Genomic DNA, 27,261 nt, shown 5'->3' on the forward strand with positions numbered 1-27,261 from the left:
AGCGGTAACGCCTTTATTTATAGGCTTCTTCTCTCTTGGCCTGTTTGGCAATTCACGTGGGGCAATTAATACGGGTGAGAGTGTGCCTTGAACAAGAAATGTTTCGCATTTTTAAAAATCTCTAAGCCACTCGATCAAAAGGTCAAAAAAACAGTTCTACATCGGTCCGTGTCTAACCATTCACTTCGCTATGTCAGTCCCTCCCTACAACTGGGACGTTTTTTTCCCAAATTTAACACCCATGTAACACATACTCTCAAAACAAATCGTCTACCGTCAAGTTTACATCGTCCTTGTTAGTCTCTACAAGTCTAGTCTTATTTTTATCTATCTACACTATGACAATACGCAAACGACCCCTCATACAAATACCCCCACTCCCACCCTCCCTCATCCTCGACACTATGTGTTATTAAATGGTTTTCAAAACCATAGAGTATCTGATGGATCTCGTGATGCTTGTTAATACTTGGTGAAATTTTAACTCATACTTCTGACATTAAAAAATTAATTTAACTAAGCTATTAAAAAAAAACAATGATAAAGTAATATTTGCTATAGTTGAGAAATCAAAATTTGGGGGCCCTAAAATTCGGGGGCCCCTGGCTGCAGCCCTTTCAGCACCCCCCCCCCTTAATCCGCCACTGCCTATATATAGTTTACATCTTAGTTCATAATTTATTAATCAACATATTACCTACCCAAAAATAAATAAAAATATTTCTCATTCTAAACCTATCATCGAGTATCTTGTTTTGTTTTGCTTTTATCAATATCGTACACTTAACACTTTGATTTTTTAGAACAAATAGTGTCTGATCATTGAGTTAGTCAAATAAAATATCCAAGAGAGGGTTAGTTATCATTGACTGTTATTGATTTTATCATTGAACCTTAGGGGTCGTCTATAAATGACGTCACACTCGTAGGGGGGAGGGGGGGGGGTCCGTAATTTTGTGACGGTGTGTGATGAGGGGGGGGGGGGGTCAGATGGATCGACGTCACACTTTTGCATAATAAAAAAGCAATTTTAGAAAACATTTTTTAGACGTTATTGTGCGTTTTAGAAAACTGTTTTTATAAATTGTAATAGGAATTGATTAAAATACTCTATTTTGACAGAGTTTAGACAAGATTTGGGGAAAATATCGATGTTAAAAAAAAATTAAACTGCAATTTTGAAGGGGGTTGTGGGATGAGGTGTGACGTCATTTTAGGGGGGGTCTGGCTTTTTTGTGACCATGTGTGACGGAGGAGAGGGGGAGGGAGGTAAAAATCGTCCAAAAAAGCGTGACGTCATTTATGGATGACCCCTTACAGAAATCAGTGTTTGATCGGCTGCTCATTCTCACTCTCGTTCTTGTGCCCATTCTTATCCCCATCATTATCCCCATCATTATCCCCATCATTATCCCCATCATTATATTAAACCTTATCTCGATACTAAACGTTATCCTAGTCCCTAACAAGTTTTTTTTCCTAACGTCTTGCATACTCTATCCCTATATCCCTAGAGTCCCCTATATAATATATCCCTATATCCCTAGAGTCCCCTATATAATATATCCCTATATTTTCCTTATCACTATCAATAACTTATCTCTTTTACGATAATTGACCAGAGGGGGGGGGGGGGGTGCTCCTACTGTTTTGTGATATAGGGTAATTTCTGGGGGGGGGGGGTAATTTACGTGAATAAATTGCTTCGAGGTATGATAAATGGGGGTGATTATCCGGAGGAGGGAGTGGGGTAATGTCTATCTTTGGGAGTGGGGTAATGTCTATCTTTGGGAGTGGGGTAATGTCTATCTTTGGGAGTGGGGTAATGTCTATCTTTGGGAGTGGGGTAATGTCTATCTTTCCTTCCACAATCAGTTCATACCTGGGGTTAGGGAAGCAACACAGACTGGCAGAGTTGAATTGAAATCGTTTAGAATTTGCGCACCAGTTGCTGGTATAGCACCGGTGCGGTGTGGCTTGGTATGTTCGATTGGAACCCTAGAGCAACGAAGAACGTAAATATCAAGCCCATAGTTTAGTCCGGACAAGATGAAGAAGGTGTTGAAAGTTACAATCTGCCCTCATCCCACCACCTTCTAAGCTTGGGGCTTCATCCATGAAGGTCGTCAGTGAAACATGCTTTTATCGCGACTACACAAATGGCTCAGTTCACAAAAACGGAAACGAAAGTACCCAGTAGAAGAACTAGGGGTAGGAAGATCTTTAAATAGATTATACTTTAGTTCATAATGGGATCCTACGGTTTCATAACCCAATACAACTGTTATTGGCCACTAATAGAACAGATACTGGCCACACATAGAACATATACTGGCCACACATAGAACATATACTGGCCACACATAGAACAGATACTGGCCACACATAGAACATATACTGGCCACACATAGAACAGATACTGGCCACACATAGAACATATATTGGCCACACATAGAACAGATACTGGCCACACATAGAACATATACTGGCCACACATAGAACATATACTGGCCACACATAGAACATATACTGGCCACACATACGACTGCTATTGACCACACATAGAACAGAAACTGGCCACACATAGAACATATATTGGCCACACATAGAACATATACTGGCCACACATAGAACATATACTGGCCACATATACGACTGCTATTGACCACACATAGAACATATACTGGCCACACATAGAACATATATTGGCCACACATAGAACATATACTTGCCACACATAGAACATATACTGGCCACACATAGAACATATATTGGCCACACATAGAACATATACTGGCCACACATAGAACATATACTGGCCACACATACGACTGCTATTGACCACACATAGAACATATACTGGCCACACATAGAACATATATTGGCCACACATAGAACATATACTGGCCACACATAGAACATATACTGGCCACACATAGAACATATACTGGCCACATATACGACTGCTATTGACCACACATAGAACAGATACTGGCCACACATAGAACAGATACTGGCCACACATAGAACAGATACTGGCCACACATAGAACATATACTGGCCACACATAGAACATATACTGGCCACACATAGAACATATATTGGCCACACATAGAACATATACTGGCCACACATAGAACATATACTGGCCACACATACGACTGCTATTGACCACACATAGAACATATACTGGCCACACATAGAACATATATTGGCCACACATACGACTGCTATTGACCACACATAGAACAGATACTGGCCACACATAGAACATATATTGGCCACACATAGAACATATACTGGCCACACATAGAACAGATACTGGCCACACATAGAACATATACTGACCACACATAGAACATATACTGGCCACACATAGAACATATACTGGCCACACATAGAACATATACTGGCCACACATAGAACACATACTGGCCACACATACGACTGCTATTGGCCACACATAGAACATATACTGGCCACACATAGAACATATACTGGCCACACATAGAACATATACTGGCCACACATAGAACATATACTGACCACACATAGAACATATACTGGCCACACATAGAACATATACTGGCCACACATAGAACATATACTGGCCACACATAGAACATATACTGGCCACACATAGAACATATACTGGCCACACATAGAACATATACTGGCCACACATAGAACATATACTGGCCACACATAGAACATATACTGGCCACACATAGAACATATACTGGCCACACATAGAACATATACTGGCCACACATAGAACATATACTGGCCACACATACATGATATTGAACTCACGTTTAAACTCCAGGTATGTCGTTTCAAATTCTATAAAATAAACAACTACTTAACCCGCGCTAATCGTTTAAGAGTTCATACTGGGTGTATTATCCTAATCCTAATCCAATGTGACGATGTTAATCCTTCTTGACCACAGTCCAGGTGTTCCCAGGAAAAAATGTCTAACTTATCTAAACAGTTGGAGAGACTCCCGACCATGTTTGTCAAGGACTGTGGCTACATTCCAGTGTAGGTTGTTTATGTTCTTTTCTTGTCTGTTTTATGTTCTTTTCTTGTCTGTTTTATGTTCTTTTCTTGTCTGTTTTATGTTCTTTTCTTGTCTGTTTTATGTTCTTTTCTTGTCTGTTTTATGTTCTTTTCTTGTCTGTTTTATGTTCTTTTCTTGTATGTTTTTTTGCTAATGTGTTGTTCGCTGTGTTGTCTTCTCTATGCTAGAATTGTGCTTGGATAAAGCTAATTCATTGACTGTCTTCCTTCTAGACTACTTGGTGTCTGTGTGTAACCCTAACCCTAACGTTATTAGTTCCTTGTGTATGTCTGAGTTTATTAGTTTCTTTTTGGAATTGACTATGTTTGTAGTTGTTAAACCATAACCTTAACCCTAACCCTTAACCTAACTTTAATCTGTCCTAGAGTACTCACGAATGCCGCATCAATTATAGAGAAAAATCTAAAGGTCAAGGATCTTTTTCAGACACAGGGAGTCGCTGCTCGAGTGAATCAAACAATTGTAAGTTAAGCTTAACCGTAAACCTAACCCTAACCTTAACCTAACCATAATCCTAACCGTAAACCTAACCTTAACCGTAATACTAACCCTAACCTGAACCGTAAACCTAAACCTAACCTTAACCGTAAAGCTAACCGTAAACGTAAACCTAAACCGAAACTTAGCCGTAAACCTAACCCTAACCGTAACCCTAACCCCAACCTTAACAGTAAACCTAACGCAAGTAGTTCAGAGTTGAGCTCAAACTTTCGTTTTTCTCAAAATTTCGTTTTTCTAGGAAACTTAACTAAAAACTGTAAACAATCTACAGACACTTGTGTTGGTCGACACATCGATTGACATCACATTCTGCAGCATTTTAATCCATACACTACTGAACTCGTGTTAAATAAAGAAAGCATTTCTGTATTGTCTCTAAGTTTGCAAGATGTTTTAGCATTCTAAAAAAAGCATTGCGATACATTTTAATGATTGAAAACGACAAGACGGAAAAAAAGAGAGGTGTTAAGTTCAACCAGAGTTTCTTCCAGGCATCTCTCTCCCCCCCCCCCCAAGAAAGTCTACCGCCCCTCCCCCGGCCAGGAAATTTTAGTCCCCTCCCCCCCCCCCGGAAATTTCAAGTGCCCCCCCCCCCCCACCCGGAGAAAAAAGTCGGAAAGAAACACTGAGTTCTACTCAACTGTATATTCTATTTGATTTTATGTCAAGTTATTGAGAAAGTTGCATACATAGATTATACCTTTATAAACTATACCTTTATAGATTATACCTGTATAGACTATACCATTATATATATATATATATATATATATATATATATATATATATATATATATATATATATATATATATATATATATATATATATATATATAAATATATATATATATTTATATATTGTTTAAATTGAGTAATTAATTTTGTAAAAGCACACTACATACACAATCGCAAATGATGTAGCACTTTTATTTAAATTTAATAAGGGGGGGGGGTGGTGCATTATAGAAGGTCAACATTCGTCGGGCGAGGAAGATGTTGAAAATGTTTTGAGATCGCCAACAAACAGCATCGAATTGTATCAAAACTTGAAACGTATTTTTTTTTCATGATGCAAGCTTCAGCACCAAGTCCAGAATTCAAATGTAAAAATCACAATTGAAATATCACGTGGCAAATATCACGTGGCAAATATCACGTGGCAGTTAGGGATCCATGCCCTAGCCTATATTTCCTGACCTTTATGTTGGGATAACTCTGCTAGCCTACACCTTGTGCATATTTTGTGTCAAAAGATTTTAGCCAACGTATGCTAATCACTTGCATAAAAAGACATTTTTACCAAGGAAAACAAACTATGAAACAAATCTGAACTTGATGTTAACCCTTTAATCCACAGTCTCAACTCAACGCTACTCGGGTATCTAGGGTTAAGAATGCAACAGTGCATGACGTCATAGAAGCTATGAAAACATTTCTCGTCCACCTGCCGGAACCTTTACTGCCGGAGAATGTCTGCGATTCTTTGATCACAGCATGCTGTGATGACGTCAAGTACAGCGCAGTCTTGGCTGAGTTCCATCGTGTGTCTCCACACAACTTCGCCATCGTCCTCTTTATGATGAGGTTGTTAAAGAAGGTATGACGTCATCTTTATGATGAGGTTGTTAAAGAAGGTATGACGTCATCTTTATGATGAGGTTGTTAAAGAAGGTATGACGTCCTCTTTATGATGAGGTTGTTAAAGAAGGTATGACGTCATCTTTATGATGAGGTTGTTAAAGAAGGTATGACGTCATCTTTATGATGAGGTTGTTAAAGGAGGTATGACGTCATCTTTATGATGAGGTTGTTAAAGAAGGTATGACGTCTGGCGATGTTGTATTCCAACCCAATGTCTGGCATTTGTCTGGCATTTGTCTGTAGGTCTCCCAGCACGCTGACCAGAACAGCATGGACGTCAGGAAACTGGCAACAATTTTCGTCCTTGACGTCATCAATCCCATGAAGCTGGAGGATCCCAGTCACGTAAGTTTGACCTTTAACCTCAGCCCTCATTGGCCTGTTATCTTTAGGATCCCAGTCACGTAAGTTTGAACTTTAACCTCAGCCCTCATTGGCCTGTTATCTTTAGGATCCCAGTCACGTAAGTTTGACCTTTAACCTCAGCCCTCATTGGCCTGTTATCTTTAGGATCCCAGTCACGTAAGTTTGAACTTTAACCTCAGCCCTCATTGGCCTGTTATCTTTAGGATCCCAGTCACGTAAGTTTGACCTTTAACCTCAGCCCTCATTGGCCTGTTATCTTTAGGATCCCAGTCACGTAAGTTTGACCTTTAACCTCAGCCCTCATTGGCCTGTTATCTTTAGGATCCCAGTCACGTAAGTTTGAACTTTAACCTCAGCCCTCATTGGCCTGTTATCTTTAGGATCCCAGTCACGTAAGTTTGACCTTTAACCTCAGCCCTCATTGGCCTGTTATCTTTAGGATCCCAGTCACCTAAGTTTGAACTTTAACCTCAGCCCTCATTGGCCTGTTATCTTTAGGATCCCAGTCACGTAAGTTTGACCTTTAACCTCAGCCCTCATTGGCCTGTTATCTTTAGGATCCCAGTCACGTAAGTTTGAACTTTAACCTCAGCCCTCATTGGCCTGTTATCTTTAGGATCCCAGTCACGTAAGTTTGACCTTTAACCTCAGCCCTCATTGGCCTGTTATCTTTAGGATCCCAGTCACGTAAGTTTGAACTTTAACCTCAGCCCTCATTGGCCTGTTATCTTTAGGATCCCAGTCACGTAAGTTTGAACTTTAACCTCAGCCCTCATTGGCCTGTTATCTTTAGGATCCCAGTCACGTAAGTTTGACCTTTAACCTCAGCCCTCATTGGCCTGTTATCTTTAGGATCCCAGTCACGTAAGTTTGACCTTTAACCTCAGCCCTCATTGGCCTGTTATCTTTAGGATCCCAGTCACGTAAGTTTGACCTTTAACCTCAGCCCTCATTGGCCTGTTATCTTTAGGATCCCAGTCACGTAAGTTTGACCTTTAACCTCAGCCCTCATTGGCCTGTTATCTTTAGGATCCCAGTCACGTAAGTTTGAACTTTAACCTCAGCCCTCATTGGCCTGTTATCTTTAGGATCCCAGTCACGTAAGTTTGACCTTTAACCTCAGCCCTCATTGGCCTGTTATCTTTAGGATCCCAGTCACGTAAGTTTGACCTTTAACCTTAGCCCTCATTGGCCTGTTATCTTTAGGATCCCAGTCACGTAAGTTTGACCTTTAACCTCAGCCCTCATTGGCCTGTTATCTTTAGGATCCCAGTCACGTAAGTTTGACCTTTAACCTCAGCCCTCATTGGCCTGTTATCTTTAGGATCCCAGTCACGTAAGTTTGAACTTTAACCTCAGCCCTCATTGGCCTGTTATCTTTAGGATCCCAGTCACGTAAGTTTGAACTTTAACCTCAGCCCTCATTGGCCTGTTATCTTTAGGATCCCAGTCACGTAAGTTTGACCTTTAACCTCAGCCCTCATTGGCCTGTTATCTTTAGAACCTCAGCCCTCATTGGCCTGTTATCTTTAGGATCCCAGTCACGTAAGTTTGAACTTTAACCTCAGCCCTCATTGGCCTGTTATCTTTAGGATCCCAGTCACGTAAGTTTGAACTTTAACCTCAGCCCTCATTGGCCTGTTATCTTTAGGATCCCAGTCACGTAAGTTTGAACTTTAACCTCAGCCCTCATTGGCCTGTTATCTTTAGGATCCCAGTCACGTGAGTTTGAACTTTAACCTCAGCCCTCATTGGCCTGTTATCTTTAGGATCCCAGTCACGTAAGTTTGAACTTTAACCTCAGCCCTCATTGGCCTGTTATCTTTAGGATCCCAGTCACGTAAGTTTGAACTTTAACCTCAGCCCTCATTGGCCTGTTATCTTTAGGATCCCAGTCACGTAAGTTTGAACTTTAACCTCAGCCCTCATTGGCCTGTTATCTTTAGGATCCCAGTCACGTAAGTTTGACCTTTAACCTCAGCCCTCATTGGCCTGTTATCTTTAGAACCTCAGCCCTCATTGGCCTGTTATCTTTAGAATCCCAGTCACGTAAGTTTGACCTTTAACCTCAGCCCTCATTGGCCTGTTATCTTTAGGATCCCAGTCACGTAAGTTTGACCTTTAACCTCAGCCCTCATTGGCCTGTTATCTTTAGGATCCCAGTCACGTAAGTTTGACCTTTAACCTCAGCCCTCATTGGCCTGTTATCTTTAGGATCCCAGTCACGTAAGTTTGACCTTTAACCTCAGCCCTCATTGGCCTGTTATCTTTAGGATCCCAGTCACGTAAGTTTGACCTTTAACCTCAGCCCTCATTGGCCTGTTATCTTTAGAACCTCAGCCCTCATTGGCCTGTTATCTTTAGGATCCCAGTCACGTAAGTTTGAACTTTAACCTCAGCCCTCATTGGCCTGTTATCTTTAGGATCCCAGTCACGTAAGTTTGAACTTTAACCTCAGCCCTCATTGGCCTGTTATCTTTAGGATCCCAGTCACGTAAGTTTGAACTTTAACCTCAGCCCTCATTGGCCTGTTATCTTTAGGATCCCAGTCACGTGAGTTTGAACTTTAACCTCAGCCCTCATTGGCCTGTTATCTTTAGGATCCCAGTCACGTAAGTTTGAACTTTAACCTCAGCCCTCATTGGCCTGTTATCTTTAGGATCCCAGTCACGTAAGTTTGAACTTTAACCTCAGCCCTCATTGGCCTGTTATCTTTAGGATCCCAGTCACGTAAGTTTGAACTTTAACCTCAGCCCTCATTGGCCTGTTATCTTTAGGATCCCAGTCACGTAAGTTTGACCTTTAACCTCAGCCCTCATTGGCCTGTTATCTTTAGAACCTCAGCCCTCATTGGCCTGTTATCTTTAGGATCCCAGTCACGTAAGTTTGACCTTTAACCTCAGCCCTCATTGGCCTGTTATCTTTAGGATCCCAGTCACGTAAGTTTGACCTTTAACCTCAGCCCTCATTGGCCTGTTATCTTTAGGATCCCAGTCACGTAAGTTTGACCTTTAACCTCAGCCCTCATTGGCCTGTTATCTTTAGGATCCCAGTCACGTAAGTTTGACCTTTAACCTCAGCCCTCATTGGCCTGTTATCTTTAGGATCCCAGTCACGTAAGTTTGAACTTTAACCTCAGCCCTCATTGGCCTGTTATCTTTAGGATCCCAGTCACGTAAGTTTGAACTTTAACCTCAGCCCTCATTGGCCTGTTATCTTTAGGATCCCAGTCACGTAAGTTTGACCTTTAACCTCAGCCCTCATTGGCCTGTTATCTTTAGAACCTCAGCCCTCATTGGCCTGTTATCTTTAGGATCCCAGTCACGTAAGTTTGAACTTTAACCTCAGCCCTCATTGGCCTGTTATCTTTAGGATCCCAGTCACGTAAGTTTGAACTTTAACCTCAGCCCTCATTGGCCTGTTATCTTTAGGATCCCAGTCACGTAAGTTTGAACTTTAACCTCAGCCCTCATTGGCCTGTTATCTTTAGGATCCCAGTCACGTGAGTTTGAACTTTAACCTCAGCCCTCATTGGCCTGTTATCTTTAGGATCCCAGTCACGTAAGTTTGACCTTTAACCTCAGCCCTCATTGGCCTGTTATCTTTAGGATCCCAGTCACGTAAGTTTGACCTTTAACCTCAGCCCTCATTGGCCTGTTATCTTTAGAACCTCAGCCCTCATTGGCCTGTTATCTTTAGGATCCCAGTCACGTAAGTTTGAACTTTAACCTCAGCCCTCATTGGCCTGTTATCTTTAGGATCCCAGTCACGTAAGTTTGAACTTTAACCTCAGCCCTCATTGGCCTGTTATCTTTAGGATCCCAGTCACGTAAGTTTGAACTTTAACCTCAGCCCTCATTGGCCTGTTATCTTTAGGATCCCAGTCACGTGAGTTTGAACTTTAACCTCAGCCCTCATTGGCCTGTTATCTTTAGGATCCCAGTCACGTAAGTTTGAACTTTAACCTCAGCCCTCATTGGCCTGTTATCTTTAGGATCCCAGTCACGTAAGTTTGACCTTTAACCTCAGCCCTCATTGGCCTGTTATCTTTAGGATCCCAGTCACGTAAGTTTGACCTTTAACCTCAGCCCTCATTGGCCTGTTATCTTTAGGATCCCAGTCACGTAAGTTTGACCTTTAACCTTAGCCCTCATTGGCCTGTTATCTTTAGGATCCCAGTCACGTAAGTTTGACATTTAACCTCAGCCCTCATTGGCCTGTTATCTTTAGGATCCCAGTCACGTAAGTTTGACCTTTAACCTCAGCCCTCATTGGCCTGTTATCTTTAGGATCCCAGTCACGTAAGTTTGACCTTTAACCTCAGCCCTCATTGGCCTGTTATCTTTAGGATCCCAGTCACGTGAGTTTGAACTTTAACCTCAGCCCTCATTGGCCTGTTATCTTTAGGATCCCAGTCACGTAAGTTTGACCTTTAACCTCAGCCCTCATTGGCCTGTTATCTTTAGGATCCCAGTCACGTGAGTTTGAACTTTAACCTCAGCCCTCATTGGCCTGTTATCTTTAGGATCCCAGTCACGTAAGTTTGAACTTTAACCTTAGCCCTCATTGGCCTGTTATCTTTAAGGCTAATATGAAATGAACTCTTACAAATGTTCCGAGAACTGTCACAAATCATGGTGATCTTGTTCACCCAAACTACCCTTCAATTGATTTAGCTGTACTTTATATCGTGCGTTGACCTTTGACCAACGGTGCTTTGTCTACATTGGCCGTTTGTTCACAAGTACTTTGTTCATATTTGCTAAGAATTAAATAAACTTAGGTCACAAAGTTGCGTCATTGTATTTTAAGAAGCAGCATGATGTAATAATATGATTATTCAGCAAATCATCTAGAACACTCACGACTTAACCATGGAGAGTCTTGGAGAATCTTGGAGAGTATACCACGTCAAAATTGGTTAAATGATTTGATTGTATCGTGAACATCAATTTTGATTTCAAAGAGAACTCCAGAAAAGTCACGCGTTTTGCGTTGTAGGAAGAATCTTGTACCTAACCCTAACCCTAACCCTGGAGAATTGTTGTATGTGATCTTGTCAGTCTAGTAGAGAATTGTTGTATGTGATCTTGTCATTCTAGTAGAGAATTGTATGTGATCTTGTCAGTCTAGTAGAGAATTGTATGTGATCTTGTCAGTCTAGTAGAGAATTGTATGCGATCTTGTCAGTCTAGTAGAGAATTGTATGCGATCTTGTCAGTCTAGTAGAGAATTGTATGCGATCTTGTCAGTCTAGTAGAGAATTGTATGTGATCTTGTCAGTCTAGTAGAGAATTGTTGTATGTGATCTTGTCAGTCTAGTAGAGAATTGTTGTATGTGATCTTGTCAGTCTAGTAGAGAATTGTATGTGATCTTGTCAGTCTAGTAGAGAATTGTATGCGATCTTGTCAGTCTAGTAGAGAATTGTTGTATGTGATCTTGTCAGTCTAGTAGAGAATTGTTGTATGCGATCTTGTCAGTCTAGTAGAGAATTGTATGTGATCTTGTCATTTTAGTAGAGAATTGTTGTATGTGATCTTGTCAGTCTAGTAGAGAATTGTTGTATGTGATCTTGTCAGTCTAGTAGAGAATTGTATGTGATCTTGTCAGTCTAGTAGAGAATTGTTGTATGCGATCTTGTCAGTCTAGTAGAGAATTGTTGTATGCAATCTTGTCAGTCTAGTAGAGAATTGTATGCGATCTTGTCAGTCTAGTAGAGAATTGTTGTATGCGATCTTGTCAGTCTAGTAGAGAATTGTATGCGATCTTGTCAGTCTAGTAGAGAATTGTTGTATGCGATCTTGTCAGTCTAGTAGAGAATTGTATGCGATCTTGTCAGTCTAGTAGAGAATTGTATGCGATCTTGTCAGTCTGGTAGAGAATTGTTGTATGTGATCTTGTCAGTCTAGTAGAGAATTGTTGTATGTGATCTTGTCAGTCTAGTAGAGAATTGTATGTGATCTTGTCAGTCTAGTAGAGAATTGTTGTATGTGATCTTGTCATTTTAGTAGAGAATTGTTGTATGTGATCTTGTCAGTCTAGTAGAGAATTGTATGCGATCTTGTCAGTCTAGTAGAGAATTGTTGTATGTGATCTTGTCATTTTAGTAGAGAATTGTTGTATGTGATCTTGTTAGTCTAGTAGAGAATTGTTGTATGTGATTTTGTCAGTCTAGTAGAGAATTGTATGCGATCTTGTCAGTCTAGTAGAGAATTGTATGTGATCTTGTCAGTCTAGTAGAGAATTGTATGCGATCTTGTCAGTCTAGTAAAGAATTGTTGTATGCGATCTTGTCAGTCTAGTAGAGAATTGTATGTGATCTTGTCAGTCTAGTAAAGAATTGTTGTATGTGATCTTGTCAGTCTAGTAGAGAATTGTTGTATGTGATTTTGTCAGTCTAGTAGAGAATTGTTGTATGTGATTTTGTCAGTCTAGTAAAGAATTGTATGTGATCTTGTCAGTCTAGTAGAGAATTGTATGCGATCTTGTCAGTCTAGTAGAGAATTGTATGCGATCTTGTCAGTCTAGTAGAGAATTGTTGTATGTGATCTTGTCAGTCTAGTAGAGAATTGTTGTATGTGATCTTGTCAGTCTAGTAGAGAATTGTTGTATGTGATCTTGTTAGTCTAGTAGAGAATTGTATGCGATCTTGTCAGTCTAGTAGAGAATTGTTGTATGTGATCTTGTCAGTCTAGTAGAGAATTGTATGCGATCTTGTCAGTCTAGTACAGAATTGTTGTATGCGATCTTGTTAGTCTAGTAGAGAATTGTATGCGATCTTGTCAGTCTAGTAGAGAATTGTTGTATGTGATCTTGTCAGTCTAGTAGAGAATTGTATGCGATCTTGTCAGTCTAGTAGAGAATTGTTGTATGCGATCTTGTCAGTCTAGTAAAGAATTGTTGTATGCGATCTTGTCAGTCTAGTAGAGAATTGTATGCGATCTTGTCAGTCTAGTAGAGAATTGTTGTATGTGATCTTGTTAGTCTAGTAGAGAATTGTATGCGATCTTGTCAGTCTAGTAGAGAATTGTTGTATGTGATCTTGTTAGTCTAGTAGAGAATTGTATGCGATCTTGTCAGTCTAGTAGAGAATTGTTGTATGTGATCTTGTCAGTCTAGTAGAGAATTGTATGCGATCTTGTCAGTCTAGTAGAGAATTGTTGTATGCGATCTTGTTAGTCTAGTAGAGAATTTTATGCGATCTTGTCAGTCTAGTAGAGAATTGTTGTATGTGATCTTGTCAGTCTAGTAGAGAATTGTTGTATGCGATCTTGTCAGTCTAGTAGAGAATTGTTGTATGTGATCTTGTTAGTCTAGTAGAGAATTGTATGCGATCTTGTCAGTCTAGTAGAGAATTGTTGTATGTGATCTTGTCAGTCTAGTAGAGAATTGTATGCGATCTTGTCAGTCTAGTAGAGAATAGTATGTGATCTTGTCATTTTAGTAGAGAATTGTTGTATGTGGTCTTGTCAGTCTAGTAGAGAATTGTTGTATGTGATCTTGTCAGTCTAGTAGAGAATTGTATGTGATCTTGTCAGTCTAGTAGAGAATTGTTGCATGCGATCTTGTCAGTCTAGTAGAGAATTGTTGTATGCGATCTTGTCAGTCTAGTAGAGAATTGTATGCGATCTTGTCAGTCTAGTAGAGAATTGTATGCGATCTTGTCATTCTAGTAGAGAATTGTTGTGTGTGATCTTGTCATTTTAGTAGAGAATTGTTGTATGTGATCTTGTCAGTCTAGTAGAGAATTGTATGCGATCTTGTCAGTCTAGTAGAGAATTGTTGTATGTGATCTTGTCATTTTAGAAGAGAATTGTTGTATGTGATCTTGTTAGTCTAGTAGAGAATTGTTGTATGTGATTTTGTCAGTCTAGTAGAGAATTGTATGCGATCTTGTCAGTCTAGTAGAGAATTGTATGTGATCTTGTCAGACTAGTAAAGAATTGTTGTATGCGATCTTGTCAGTCTAGTAGAGAATTGTATGTGATCTTGTCAGTCTAGTAAAGAATTGTTGTATGTGATCTTGTCAGTCTAGTAGAGAATTGTTGTATGTGATTTTGTCAGTCTAGTAGAGAATTGTTGTATGTGATTTTGTCAGTCTAGTAGAGAATTGTATGTGATCTTGTCAGTCTAGTGGAGAATTGTATGCGATCTTGTCAGTCTAGTAAAGAATTGTTGTATGCGATCTTGTCAGTCTAGTAGAGAATTGTATGCGATCTTGTCAGTCTAGTAGAGAATTGTTGTACGTGATCTTGTCAGTCTAGTAGAGAATTGTTGTATGTGATCTTGTCAGTCTAGTAGAGAATTGTTGTATGTGATCTTGTTAGTCTAGTAGAGAATTGTATGCGATCTTGTCAGTCTAGTAGAGAATTGTTGTATGTGATCTTGTCAGTCTAGTAGAGAATTGTATGTGATCTTGTCAGTCTAGTAGAGAATTGTTGTATGCGATCTTGTTAGTCTAGTAGAGAATTGTATGCGATCTTGTCAGTCTAGTAAAGAATTGTTGTATGCGATCTTGTCAGTCTAGTAGAGAATTGTATGCGATCTTGTCAGTCTAGTAGAGAATTGTTGTATGTGATCTTGTCAGTCTAGTAGAGAATTGTTGTATGTGATCTTGTCAGTCTAGTAGAGAATTGTTGTATGTGATCTTGTTAGTCTAGTAGAGAATTGTATGCGATCTTGTCAGTCTAGTAGAGAATTGTTGTATGTGATCTTGTCAGTCTAGTAGAGAATTGTATGTGATCTTGTCAGTCTAGTAGAGAATTGTTGTATGCGATCTTGTTAGTCTAGTAGAGAATTGTATGCGATCTTGTCAGTCTAGTAGAGCATTGTTGTATTTGATCTTGTCAGTCTAGTAGAGAATTGTTGTATGCGATCTTGTCAGTCTAGTAGAGAATTGTTGTATGTGATCTTGTTAGTCTAGTAGAGAATTGTATGCGATCTTGTCAGTCTAGTAGAGAATTGTTGTATGTGATCTTGTCAGTCTAGTAGAGAATTGTATGCGATCTTGTCAGTCTAGTAGAGAATTGTATGTGATCTTGTCATTTTAGTAGAGAATTGTTGTATGTGATCTTGTCAGTCTAGTAGAGAACTGTTGTATGTGATCTTGTCAGTCTAGTAGAGAATTGTATGTGATCTTGTCAGTCTAGTAGAGAATTGTTGTATGCGATCTTGTCAGTCTAGTAGAGAATTGTATGCGATCTTGTCAGTCTAGTAGAGAATGGTATGCGATCTTGTCAGTCTAGTAGAGAATTGTTGTATGTGATCTTGTCATTTTAGTAGAGAATTGTTGTATGTGATCTTGTCAGTCTAGTAGAGAATTGTATGCGATCTTGTCAGTCTAGTAGAGAATTGTTGTATGTGATCTTGTCATTTTAGTAGAGAATTGTTGTATGTGATCTTGTCAGTCTAGTAGAGAATTGTATGCGATCTTGTCAGTCTAGTAGAGAATTGTTGTATGTGATCTTGTCAGTCTAGTAGAGAATTGTTGTATGTGATCTTGTCAGTCTAGTAGAGAATTGTATGCGATCTTGTCAGTCTAGTAGAGAATTGTTGTATGCGATCTTGTTAGTCTAGTAGAGAATTGTATGCGATCTTGTCAGTCTAGTAGAGAATTGTATGCGATCTTGTCAGTCTAGTAGAGAATTGTATGCGATCTTGTCAGTCTAGTAGAGAATTGTTGTATGTGATCTTGTCAGTCTAGTAGAGAATTGTATGTGATCTTGTCAGTCTAGTAGAGAATTGTTGTATGCGATCTTGTTAGTCTAGTAGAGAATTGTATGCGATCTTGTCAGTCTAGTAGAGCATTGTTGTATTTGATCTTGTCAGTCTAGTAGAGAATTGTTGTATGCGATCTTGTCAGTCTAGTAGAGAATTGTTGTATGTGATCTTGTTAGTCTAGTAGAGAATTGTATGCGATCTTGTCAGTCTAGTAGAGAATTGTTGTATGTGATCTTGTCAGTCTAGTAGAGAATTGTATGCGATCTTGTCAGTCTAGTAGAGAATTGTATGTGATCTTGTCATTTTAGTAGAGAATTGTTGTATGTGATCTTGTCAGTCTAGTAGAGAACTGTTGTATGTGATCTTGTCAGTCTAGTAGAGAATTGTATGTGATCTTGTCAGTCTAGTAGAGAATTGTTGTATGCGATCTTGTCAGTCTAGTAGAGAATTGTATGCGATCTTGTCAGTCTAGTAGAGAATGGTATGCGATCTTGTCAGTCTAGTAGAGAATTGTTGTATGTGATCTTGTCATTTTAGTAGAGAATTGTTGTATGTGATCTTGTCAGTCTAGTAGAGAATTGTATGCGATCTTGTCAGTCTAGTAGAGAATTGTTGTATGTGATCTTGTCATTTTAGTAGAGAATTGTTGTATGTGATCTTGTCAGTCTAGTAGAGAATTGTATGCGATCTTGTCAGTCTAGAAGAGAATTGTTGTATGTGATCTTGTCAGTCTAGTAGAGAATTGTTGTATGTGATCTTGTCAGTCTAGTAGAGAATTGTATGCGATCTTGTCAGTCTAGTAGAGAATTGTTGTATGCGATCTTGTTAGTCTAGTAGAGAATTGTATGCGATCTTGTCAGTCTAGTAGAGAATTGTTGTATGTGATCTTGTCAGTCTAGTAGAGAATTGTTGTATGCGATCTTGTCAGTCTAGTAGAGAATTGTTGTATGTGATCTTGTTAGTCTAGTAGAGAATTGTATGCGATCTTGTCAGTCTAGTAGAGAATTGTTGTATGTGATCTTGTCAGTCTAGTAGAGAATTGTATGCGATCTTGTCAGTCTAGTAGAGAATAGTATGTGATCTTGTCATTTTAGTAGAGAATTGTTGTATGTGGTCTTGTCAGTCTAGTAGAGAATTGTTGTATGTGATCTTGTCAGTCTAGTAGAGAATTGTATGTGATCTTGTCAGTCTAGTAGAGAATTGTTGCATGCGATCTTGTCAGTCTAGTAGAGAATTGTTGTATGCGATCTTGTCAGTCTAGTAGAGAATTGTATGCGATCTTGTCAGTCTAGTAGAGAATTGTATGCGATCTTGTCATTCTAGTAGAGAATTGTTGTATGTGATCTTGTCATTTTAGTAGAGAATTGTTGTATGTGATCTTGTCAGTCTAGTAGAGAATTGTATGCGATCTTGTCAGTCTAGTAGAGAATTGTTGTATGTGATCTTGTCATTTTAGAAGAGAATTGTTGTATGTGATCTTGTTAGTCTAGTAGAGAATTGTTGTATGTGATTTTGTCAGTCTAGTAGAGAATTGTATGCGATCTTGTCAGTCTAGTAGAGAATTGTATGTGATCTTGTCAGTCTAGTAAAGAATTGTTGTATGCGATCTTGTCAGTCTAGTAGAGAATTGTATGTGATCTTGTCAGTCTAGTAAAGAATTGTTGTATGTGATCTTGTCAGTCTAGTAGAGAATTGTTGTATGTGATTTTGTCAGTCTAGTAGAGAATTGTTGTATGTGATTTTGTCAGTCTAGTAGAGAATTGTATGTGATCTTGTCAGTCTAGTGGAGAATTGTATGCGATCTTGTCAGTCTAGTAAAGAATTGTTGTATGCGATCTTGTCAGTCTAGTAGAGAATTGTATGCGATCTTGTCAGTCTAGTAGAGAATTGTTGTATGTGATCTTGTCAGTCTAGTAGAGAATTGTTGTATGTGATCTTGTCAGTCTAGTAGAGAATTGTTGTATGTGATCTTGTTAGTCTAGTAGAGAATTGTATGCGATCTTGTCAGTCTAGTAGAGAATTGTTGTATGTGATCTTGTCAGTCTAGTAGAGAATTGTATGTGATCTTGTCAGTCTAGTAGAGAATTGTTGTATGCGATCTTGTTAGTCTAGTAGAGAATTGTATGCGATCTTGTCAGTCTAGTAAAGAATTGTTGTATGCGATCTTGTCAGTCTAGTAGAGAATTGTATGCGATCTTGTCAGTCTAGTAGAGAATTGTTGTATGTGATCTTGTCAGTCTAGTAGAGAATTATTGTATGTGATCTTGTCAGTCTAGTAGAGAATTGTTGTATGTGATCTTGTTAGTCTAGTAGAGAATTGTATGCGATCTTGTCAGTCTAGTAGAGAATTGTTGTATGTGATCTTGTCAGTCTAGTAGAGAATTGTATGTGCTCTTGTCAGTCTAGTAGAGAATTGTTGTATGCGATCTTGTTAGTCTAGTAGAGAATTGTATGCGATCTTGTCAGTCTAGTAGAGCATTGTTGTATTTGATCTTGTCAGTCTAGTAGAGAATTGTTGTATGCGATCTTGTCAGTCTAGTAGAGAATTGTTGTATGTGATCTTGTTAGTCTAGTAGAGAATTGTATGCGATCTTGTCAGTCTAGTAGAGAATTGTATGCGATCTTGTCAGTCTAGTAGAGAATTGTTGTATGTGATCTTGTCATTTTAGTAGAGAATTGTTGTATGTGATCTTGTCAGTCTAGTAGAGAATTGTATGCGATCTTGTCAGTCTAGTAGAGAATTGTATGTGATCTTGTCAGTCTAGTAGAGAATTGTATGCGATCTTGTCAGTCTAGTAGAGAATTGTATGTGATCTTGTCAGTCTAGTAGAGAATTGTATGCGATCTTGTCAGTCTAGTAGAGAATAGTATGTGATCTTGTCATTTTAGTAGAGAATTGTTGTATGTGGTCTTGTCAGTCTAGTAGAGAATTGTTGTATGTGATCTTGTCAGTCTAGTAGAGAATTGTATGTGATCTTGTCAGTCTAGTAGAGAATTGTTGCATGCGATCTTGTCAGTCTAGTAGAGAATTGTTGTATGCGATCTTGTCAGTCTAGTAGAGAATTGTATGCGATCTTGTCAGTCTAGTAGAGAATTGTATGCGATCTTGTCATTCTAGTAGAGAATTGTTGTATGTGATCTTGTCATTTTAGTAGAGAATTGTTGTATGTGATCTTGTCAGTCTAGTAGAGAATTGTATGCGATCTTGTCAGTCTAGTAGAGAATTGTTGTATGTGATCTTGTCATTTTAGAAGAGAATTGTTGTATGTGATCTTGTTAGTCTAGTAGAGAATTGTTGTATGTGATTTTGTCAGTCTAGTAGAGAATTGTATGCGATCTTGTCAGTCTAGTAGAGAATTGTATGTGATCTTGTCAGTCTAGTAAAGAATTGTTGTATGCGATCTTGTCAGTCTAGTAGAGAATTGTATGTGATCTTGTCAGTCTAGTAAAGAATTGTTGTATGTGATCTTGTCAGTCTAGTAGAGAATTGTTGTATGTGATCTTGTCAGTCTAGTAGAGAATTGTATGCGATCTTGTCAGTCTAGTAGAGAATAGTATGTGATCTTGTCATTATAGTAGAGAATTGTTGTATGTGGTCTTGTCAGTCTAGTAGAGAATTGTTGTATGTGATCTTGTCAGTCTAGTAGAGAATTGTATGTGATCTTGTCAGTCTAGTAGAGAATTGTTGCATGCGATCTTGTCAGTCTAGTAGAGAATTGTTGTATGCGATCTTGTCAGTCTAGTAGAGAATTGTATGCGATCTTGTCAGTCTAGTAGAGAATTGTATGCGATCTTGTCATTCTAGTAGAGAATTGTTGTATGTGATCTTGTCATTTTAGTAGAGAATTGTTGTATGTGATCTTGTCAGTCTAGTAGAGAATTGTATGCGATCTTGTCAGTCTAGTAGAGAATTGTTGTATGTGATCTTGTCATTTTAGAAGAGAATTGTTGTATGTGATCTTGTTAGTCTAGTAGAGAATTGTTGTATGTGATTTTGTCAGTCTAGTAGAGAATTGTATGCGATCTTGTCAGTCTAGTAGAGAATTGTATGTGATCTTGTCAGTCTAGTAAAGAATTGTTGTATGCGATCTTGTCAGTCTAGTAGAGAATTGTATGTGATCTTGTCAGTCTAGTAAAGAATTGTTGTATGTGATCTTGTCAGTCTAGTAGAGAATTGTTGTATGTGATTTTGTCAGTCTAGTAGAGAATTGTTGTATGTGATTTTGTCAGTCTAGTGGAGAATTGTATGCGATCTTGTCAGTCTAGTAAAGAATTGTTGTATGCGATCTTGTCAGTCTAGTAGAGAATTGTATGCGATCTTGTCAGTCTAGTAGAGAATTGTTGTATGTGATCTTGTCAGTCTAGTAGAGAATTGTTGTATGTGATCTTGTCAGTCTAGTAGAGAATTGTTGTATGTGATCTTGTTAGTCTAGTAGAGAATTGTATGCGATCTTGTCAGTCTAGTAGAGAATTGTTGTATGTGATCTTGTCAGTCTAGTAGAGAATTGTATGTGATCTTGTCAGTCTAGTAGAGAATTGTTGTATGCGATCTTGTTAGTCTAGTAGAGAATTGTATGCGATCTTGTCAGTCTAGTAAAGAATTGTTGTATGCGATCTTGTCAGTCTAGTAGAGAATTGTATGCGATCTTGTCAGTCTAGTAGAGAATTGTTGTATGTGATCTTGTCAGTCTAGTAGAGAATTATTGTATGTGATCTTGTCAGTCTAGTAGAGAATTGTATGCGATCTTGTTAGTCTAGTAGAGAATTGTATGCGATCTTGTCAGTCTAGTAGAGAATTGTTGTATGTGATCTTGTCAGTCTAGTAGAGAATTGTATGTGATCTTGTCAGTCTAGTAGAGAATTGTTGTATGCGATCTTGTTAGTCTAGTAGAGAATTGTATGCGATCTTGTCAGTCTAGTAGAGCATTGTTGTATTTGATCTTGTCAGTCTAGTAGAGAATTGTTGTATGCGATCTTGTCAGTCTAGTAGAGAATTGTTGTATGTGATCTTGTTAGTCTAGTAGAGAATTGTATGCGATCTTGTCAGTCTAGTAGAGAATTGTTGTATGTGATCTTGTCAGTCTAGTAGAGAATTGTATGCGATCTTGTCAGTCTAGTAGAGAATTGTATGTGATCTTGTCATTTTAGTAGAGAATTGTTGTATGTGATCTTGTCAGTCTAGTAGAGAACTGTTGTATGTGATCTTGTCAGTCTAGTAGAGAATTGTATGTGATCTTGTCAGTCTAGTAGAGAATTGTTGTATGCGATCTTGTCAGTCTAGTAGAGAATTGTATGCGATCTTGTCAGTCTAGTAGAGAATGGTATGCGATCTTGTCAGTCTAGTAGAGAATTGTTGTATGTGATCTTGTCATTTTAGTAGAGAATTGTTGTATGTGATCTTGTCAGTCTAGTAGAGAATTGTATGCGATCTTGTCAGTCTAGTAGAGAATTGTTGTATGTGATCTTGTCATTTTAGTAGAGAATTGTTGTATGTGATCTTGTCAGTCTAGTAGAGAATTGTATGCGATCTTGTCAGTCTAGTAGAGAATTGTTGTATGTGATCTTGTCAGTCTAGTAGAGAATTGTATGCGATCTTGTCAGTCTAGTAGAGAGTTGTATGTGATCTTGTCATTTTAGTAGAGAATTGTTGTATGTGATCTTGTCAGTCTAGTAGAGAATTGTTGTATGCGATTTTGTCAGTCTAGTAGATAATTGTTGTATGTGATTTTGTCAGTCTAGTAGAGAATTGTTGTATGTGATTTTGTCAGTCTAGTAAAGAATTGTATGTGATCTTGTCAGTCTAGTAGAGAATTGTTGTATGTGATCTTGTCAGTCTAGTAGAGAATTGTTGTATGTGATCTTGTCAGTCTAGTAGAGAATTGTTGTATGTGATCTTGTCAGTCTAGTAGAGAATTGTTGTATGTGATCTTGTCAGTCTAGTAGAGAATTGTATGTGATCTTGTCAGTCTAGTAGAGAATTGTTGTATGTGATCTTGTCAATTTAGTAAAGAATTGTATGTGATCTTGTCAGTCTAGTAGAGAATTGTTGTATGTGATCTTGTCAGTCTAGTAAAGAATTGTATGTGATCTTGTCAGTCTAGTAGAGAATTGTTGTATGTGATCTTGTCAGTCTAGTAAAGAATTGTTGTATGTGATTTTGTCAGTCTAGTAGAGAATTGTATGCGATCTTGTCAGTCTAGTAGAGAATTGTTGTGTTATCTCGTATCAAATCATATTCATTGTGCCATCAATGTTCATTCAAAAACAGTTTAACATCCGCTGTGGTCAAACCCACGCTTATTGTATGTTAGTGTACCTTGTGTTATGGTAGGGTACCTTGTTTTATGGTAGTGTAACTTGTTTTATGGTAGTGTAACTTGTGTTATGGTAGTGTAACTTGTTTTATGGTAGTGTAACTTGTGTTATGGTAGTGTAACTTGTTTTATGGTAGTGTACCTTGTTTTATCGTAGTGTAACTTGTTTTATGGTAGTGTAACTTGTTTTATGGTAGTGTACCTTGTTTTATGGTAGTGTAACTTGTTTTATGGTAGTGTAACTTGTTTTATGGTAGTGTAACTTGTTTTATGGTAGTGTAACTTGTTTTATGGTAGTGTACCTTGTTCTAAATTTGATTTGAATGTACTGACAAAATGGAGGCACTAACCTTAAAATGGTCTAAGAGGGAGCAACTCCCTTCATACCGTTCTGCAAAAACCAAACATAACATAAATACCAGTGTTTATTTCAAACATTCTCCCCAGGGTAGGGGGTGGCCCTTGAAAAACAGTTCCGTGGGGTAGGGGGGGGCGGACTTAATTTTTTTTTTCGGACGGACACTGGCTAAAGCAAACATTTTGTGGTGAAATGAATAGCTTACTAACTGCAGCGATTTCAGAATGCTCAATCGAATAGATACGTGAAAGAACCACTGATAATGACATGACATTAGATATTACAGAATTACATTACATTAGATATTACAGAATTACATTACATTAGATATTACATAATGACATTACATTTACTAAACACAGTATGGGAGATCTCTAGAGGATTTGACCAGTACTTAATTAATATTAAATACGAGAATTCTCTCTAAGGGAGCTTATCTAGTGGAGAGAATGCAGAAGCTGCCATATTTAATCATGGTCGTGGAGAATCTCATCAGCAACGTTGAGACAGTCGTCAGTCATATCAAAGGTGCAAGTTCTCCATCCAGAGGTAAGGCTTACGTCAGTCATATCAAAGGTGCAAGTTCTCCATCCAGAGGTAAGGCTTACGTCAGTCATATCAAAGGTGCAAGTTCTCCATCCAGAGGTAAGGCTTACGTCAGTCATATCAAAGGTGCAAGTTCTCCATCCAGAGGTAAGGCTTACGTCAATCATATCAAAGGTGCAAGTTCTCCATCCAGAGGTAAGGCTTACGTCAGTCATATCAAAGGTGCAAGTTCTCCATCCAGAGGTAAGGCTTACGTCAGTCATATCAAAGGTGCAAGTCAGGCATCTTAAAGGCTTGAGTGGGGGTGTTAGTATTACATGTAGTTGCATTATGGAATTAAGGCTGATGTTCATTTGTTTGTGTGTGGTATGCGGCGTGTATGTGTGTGGTATGCGGCGTGTATGTGTGTGGTATGCGGCGTGTATGTGTGTGGTATGCGGCGTGTATGTGTGTGGTATGCGGCGTGTATGTGTGTGGTATGCGGCGTGTATGTGTGTGGTATGCGGCGTGTATGTGTGTGGTATGCGGCGTGTATGTGTGTGGTATGCGGCGTGTATGTGTGTGGTATGCGGCGTGTATGTGTGTGGTATGCGGCGTGTATGTGTGTGGTATGCGTGTGAGCTTGAGGGGTGTGTGTGTGTGTATGTGCGTAGTGTTCGGTGTGTGTGTGTGTGTGTGTGCGTATGGTATGCGGTATGTGTGGTGTGCCTATGGTGCGCGGTATGTGTGATGTGTATGTGTGTGTGCATGTGTGTGCGTATGGTGTGCGTGTGTGCATGTGGTGTGCGGTGTGCGGTGTGTGTGCGGTGTGTGTGATGTGTGTAGACCGTGAGTCACAAGAGATGTGTGTTGATGCAATCAAGAAAAAAAATTTTCAGGTTCCGGTCTACAGACGCCAGTCCTGAACACGCAGAGCGTAGAGAGCGAGCATGGCGAGACGCTGGAAGCAGGCAGTGCTAGCATCAGGCAGGTGGGCAGTGCTAGCATCAGGCAGGTGGGCAGTGCTAGCATCAGGCAGGTGGCCAGTGCTAGCATCAGGCAGGTGGGCAGTGCTAGCATCAGGCAGGTGGGCAGTGCTAGCATCAGGCAGGTGGCTCACGATGACATGAAGCTCGAGCACTGGAGCACAAAATACAAGCCCTGTCGAGTGGCCAGCGATAGCTCTGACGTCAGACATACATCCGGCAGCGAGAGGCGGGCGACCTCTCCAGCAAGACAGTCAGCCGAGAAACCGTCCAACACGTCACATCAACGATTCAAGTCTCCGGCCGCCAGGAAAAAACCACTGACCCAAACAGCAGCTAGCTTGACCCCAAACCAAAGCTACGTCATGAAACCCCCACGGTCGGCGGATCAAAAAATGATTGTAAAAACCAAAACCAGCCACGGTCCATCGAGTAAAGCGAAAAAGAAACGAAAAAATCGTGCAGCGAAGAAGAAGCTCAAGTGTGAGTCGTCAGTTCGCTGTAACAGCCGGGAGTCCGACTACACGACCTTTCAACCCGAGGAGGAGATCACACCTTGGACTGATGGAGCTACCAACAGTGACGACACCAGCCTCATGGCCAAAACTATTCGTAACCCGCGCGTCTTGCTCGTGGAGAAGAAAGATGACGTCACGCGCACCCAGAGTACTTGTTTCAAATCCCAGTCTCCCACAGAATCTCTCAAGCGAGCTAAGCGAGGTGTTCTTGAAATAAAAGGCGTGGTCATTTCCACCAAAGTTACAAAGGAGAAACAAATCGTCTCTAACGTGACGGACGTGACGTTATCAGAACTGAGGAGACCCCATGTCAGACCAAACCACGAGACTCAGTGCACCGATGCCACGTCTGGCAATGATAATTCCAATCCCTACCACCAGAAGAGCAGCACGGGGCAGCAGACGTCCCCCGTTGAATTCAAGGCCGCACCAGCAGACGAGAGCAGGCGACTCTCCCACAGCGCTAGTCTCACGCCATCTCAGGACGGCTCGTCCGTCTGCTCGCACAAAGACCCCAGTCAAAAGGTCAAAGTCACTGTCAGGGCCAACCGATCCTGCCGCCCCCAGCTGGTCAACAGGGCCGTGGATGTGCAGGTGCAGGAGAGTGAGTCTAGAAATACACTGAGCGAGTGGCTAGTGGACATATTCCTCGTGTCTTTAACTCTGCTGTGTACTTGTCTGGTCTTCTATTGCCACCAATCCAACCGACCTCTGGATGGCTGGATCACTAATTAAAGCTCTCAACAAACATCCATCTGGCTTGTTGTCTTATAACTTGAACATTTCTCTGGCTTGTTGTCTTATAACTTGACCATTTCTCTTGCTTATTGTCTTATAACTTGACCATATCTCTTGCTTGTTGTCTTATAACTTGAACATTTCTCTTGCTTGTTGTCTTATAACTTGACAATTTCTCTTGCTTGTTGTCTTATAACTTGAACATTTCTCTGGCTTGTTGTCTTATAACTTGAACATTTCTCTTGCTTGTTGTCTTATAACTTGAACATTTTTCTGGCTTGTTGTCTTATAACTTGAAGATTTCTCTTGTCTGTTGTCTTATAACTTGAACATTTCTCTGGCTTGTTGTCTTATAACTTGAACATTTCTCTTGCTTGTTGTCTTATAACTTGACAATTTCTCTGGCTTGTTGTCTTATAACTTGACCATTTCTCTTGCTTGTTGTCTTATAACTTGAACATTTCTCTGGCTTGTTGTCTTATAACTTGAACATTTCTCTTGCTTGTTGTCTTATAACTTGAACATTTCTCTGGCTTGTTGTCTTATAACTTGAACATTTCTCTGGCTTGTTGTCTTATAAGTTGAACATTTCTCTTGCTTGTTGTCTTATAACTTGAACATTTCTCTTGTCTGTTGTCTTATAACTTGAACATTTCTCTGGCTTGGTTTCTTATAACTTACTTTGTTGAAATGAGCACATGATAGACTACAAGATGTAGCTACGATAATAATGATAGACTACAAGATGTAGCCACGATAATAATGATAGAATATAAGATGTAGCTACGATAATAATGATAGAATATAAGATGTAGCTACGATAATAATGATAGAATATAAGATGTAGCTACGATAATAATGATAGACTACAAGATGTAGCCACGATAATAATGATAGACTACAAGATGTAGCCACGATAATAATGATAGACTACAAGATGTAGCCACGATAATAATGATAGACTACAAGATGTAGCCACGATAATAATGATAGACTACAAGATGTAGCCACGATAATAATGATAGACTACAAGATGTAGCCACGATAATAATGATAGAATATAAGATGTAGCCACGATAATAATGATAGAATATAAGATGTAGCCACATCCATATGTTGGACTGTAATCGATCAGAATGTCTTCGATATCGATGCCAATCAGATATCGATATATAACCATAGTTTCTTCCAGGCACCTCTTGGGGGGGGGGAAAGAAAGAATTCTACCCCCCCCCTCCCCGCCCCTAAACGAAATGGAATTTATTTAGAAATCATATACATTTAACAGTGTCCGCCCCCACCCCCCAACACCCTACCCCCGAATATTTCAAGTGCCCCCCCCCCCCCCCCTCCGGAGAAACAAGTCTGGAAGAAACACTGTATGTAACGGTTAGGGTTAGTGTTAACCCTAACACTGTATGTAACGGCGCTAGTACGGGCAGTGGCGCTAGTGCGATCCGGAGTGGGGGAGAGGATTGACTGGGTGGGGGTGGGGGAGAGGATTGACTG

The 27,261-nt window shown here is 39.6% G+C and overlaps 1 protein-coding gene across 2 annotated transcripts; it reads left to right on the top strand.

The window, feature by feature from the left end:
• Positions 1-1,978: 1,978 nt before the first annotated feature.
• Positions 1,979-25,764, top strand: LOC131954240 (uncharacterized). Of its 2 annotated transcripts, XM_059317811.1 has the most exons (8): positions 1,979-2,211; positions 3,953-4,044; positions 4,450-4,546; positions 5,943-6,182; positions 6,470-6,571; positions 23,414-23,534; positions 24,410-24,573; positions 24,622-25,764. In XM_059317811.1, exons 1-8 carry the CDS (start codon positions 2,137-2,139, stop codon positions 25,747-25,749), a joined length of 2,019 nt encoding a protein of 672 aa, XP_059173794.1. In that variant the 5' UTR covers positions 1,979-2,136; the 3' UTR covers positions 25,750-25,764. The 2 variants fall into 2 exon arrangements, with proteins under 2 accessions (XP_059173794.1, XP_059173793.1); XM_059317810.1 differs by having other exon boundaries at positions 24,410-25,764.
• The last annotated feature ends 1,497 nt before the right edge of the window (positions 25,765-27,261 follow it).

The sequence above is a fragment of the Physella acuta genome, unplaced genomic scaffold (genome assembly GCF_028476545.2).
Source record: "Physella acuta isolate Inbredline_101_S28 unplaced genomic scaffold, ASM2847654v3 ptg000982l, whole genome shotgun sequence".
Lineage (NCBI taxonomy): Eukaryota > Metazoa > Mollusca > Gastropoda > Physidae > Physella > Physella acuta.

Coding starts and splice junctions, on each gene's coding strand:
- LOC131954240 (XM_059317810.1), top strand. CDS start 2,137: ATGCTTTTATCGCGACTACACAAATGGCTCAGTTCACAAAAACGGAAA. Junction 4,547..5,942: donor CTCGAGTGAATCAAACAATT/GTAAGTTAAGCT, acceptor TTTAATCCACAG/TCTCAACTCAACGCTACTCG. Junction 6,572..23,413: donor AGCTGGAGGATCCCAGTCAC/GTAAGTTTGACC, acceptor ATTCTCTCTAAG/GGAGCTTATCTAGTGGAGAG.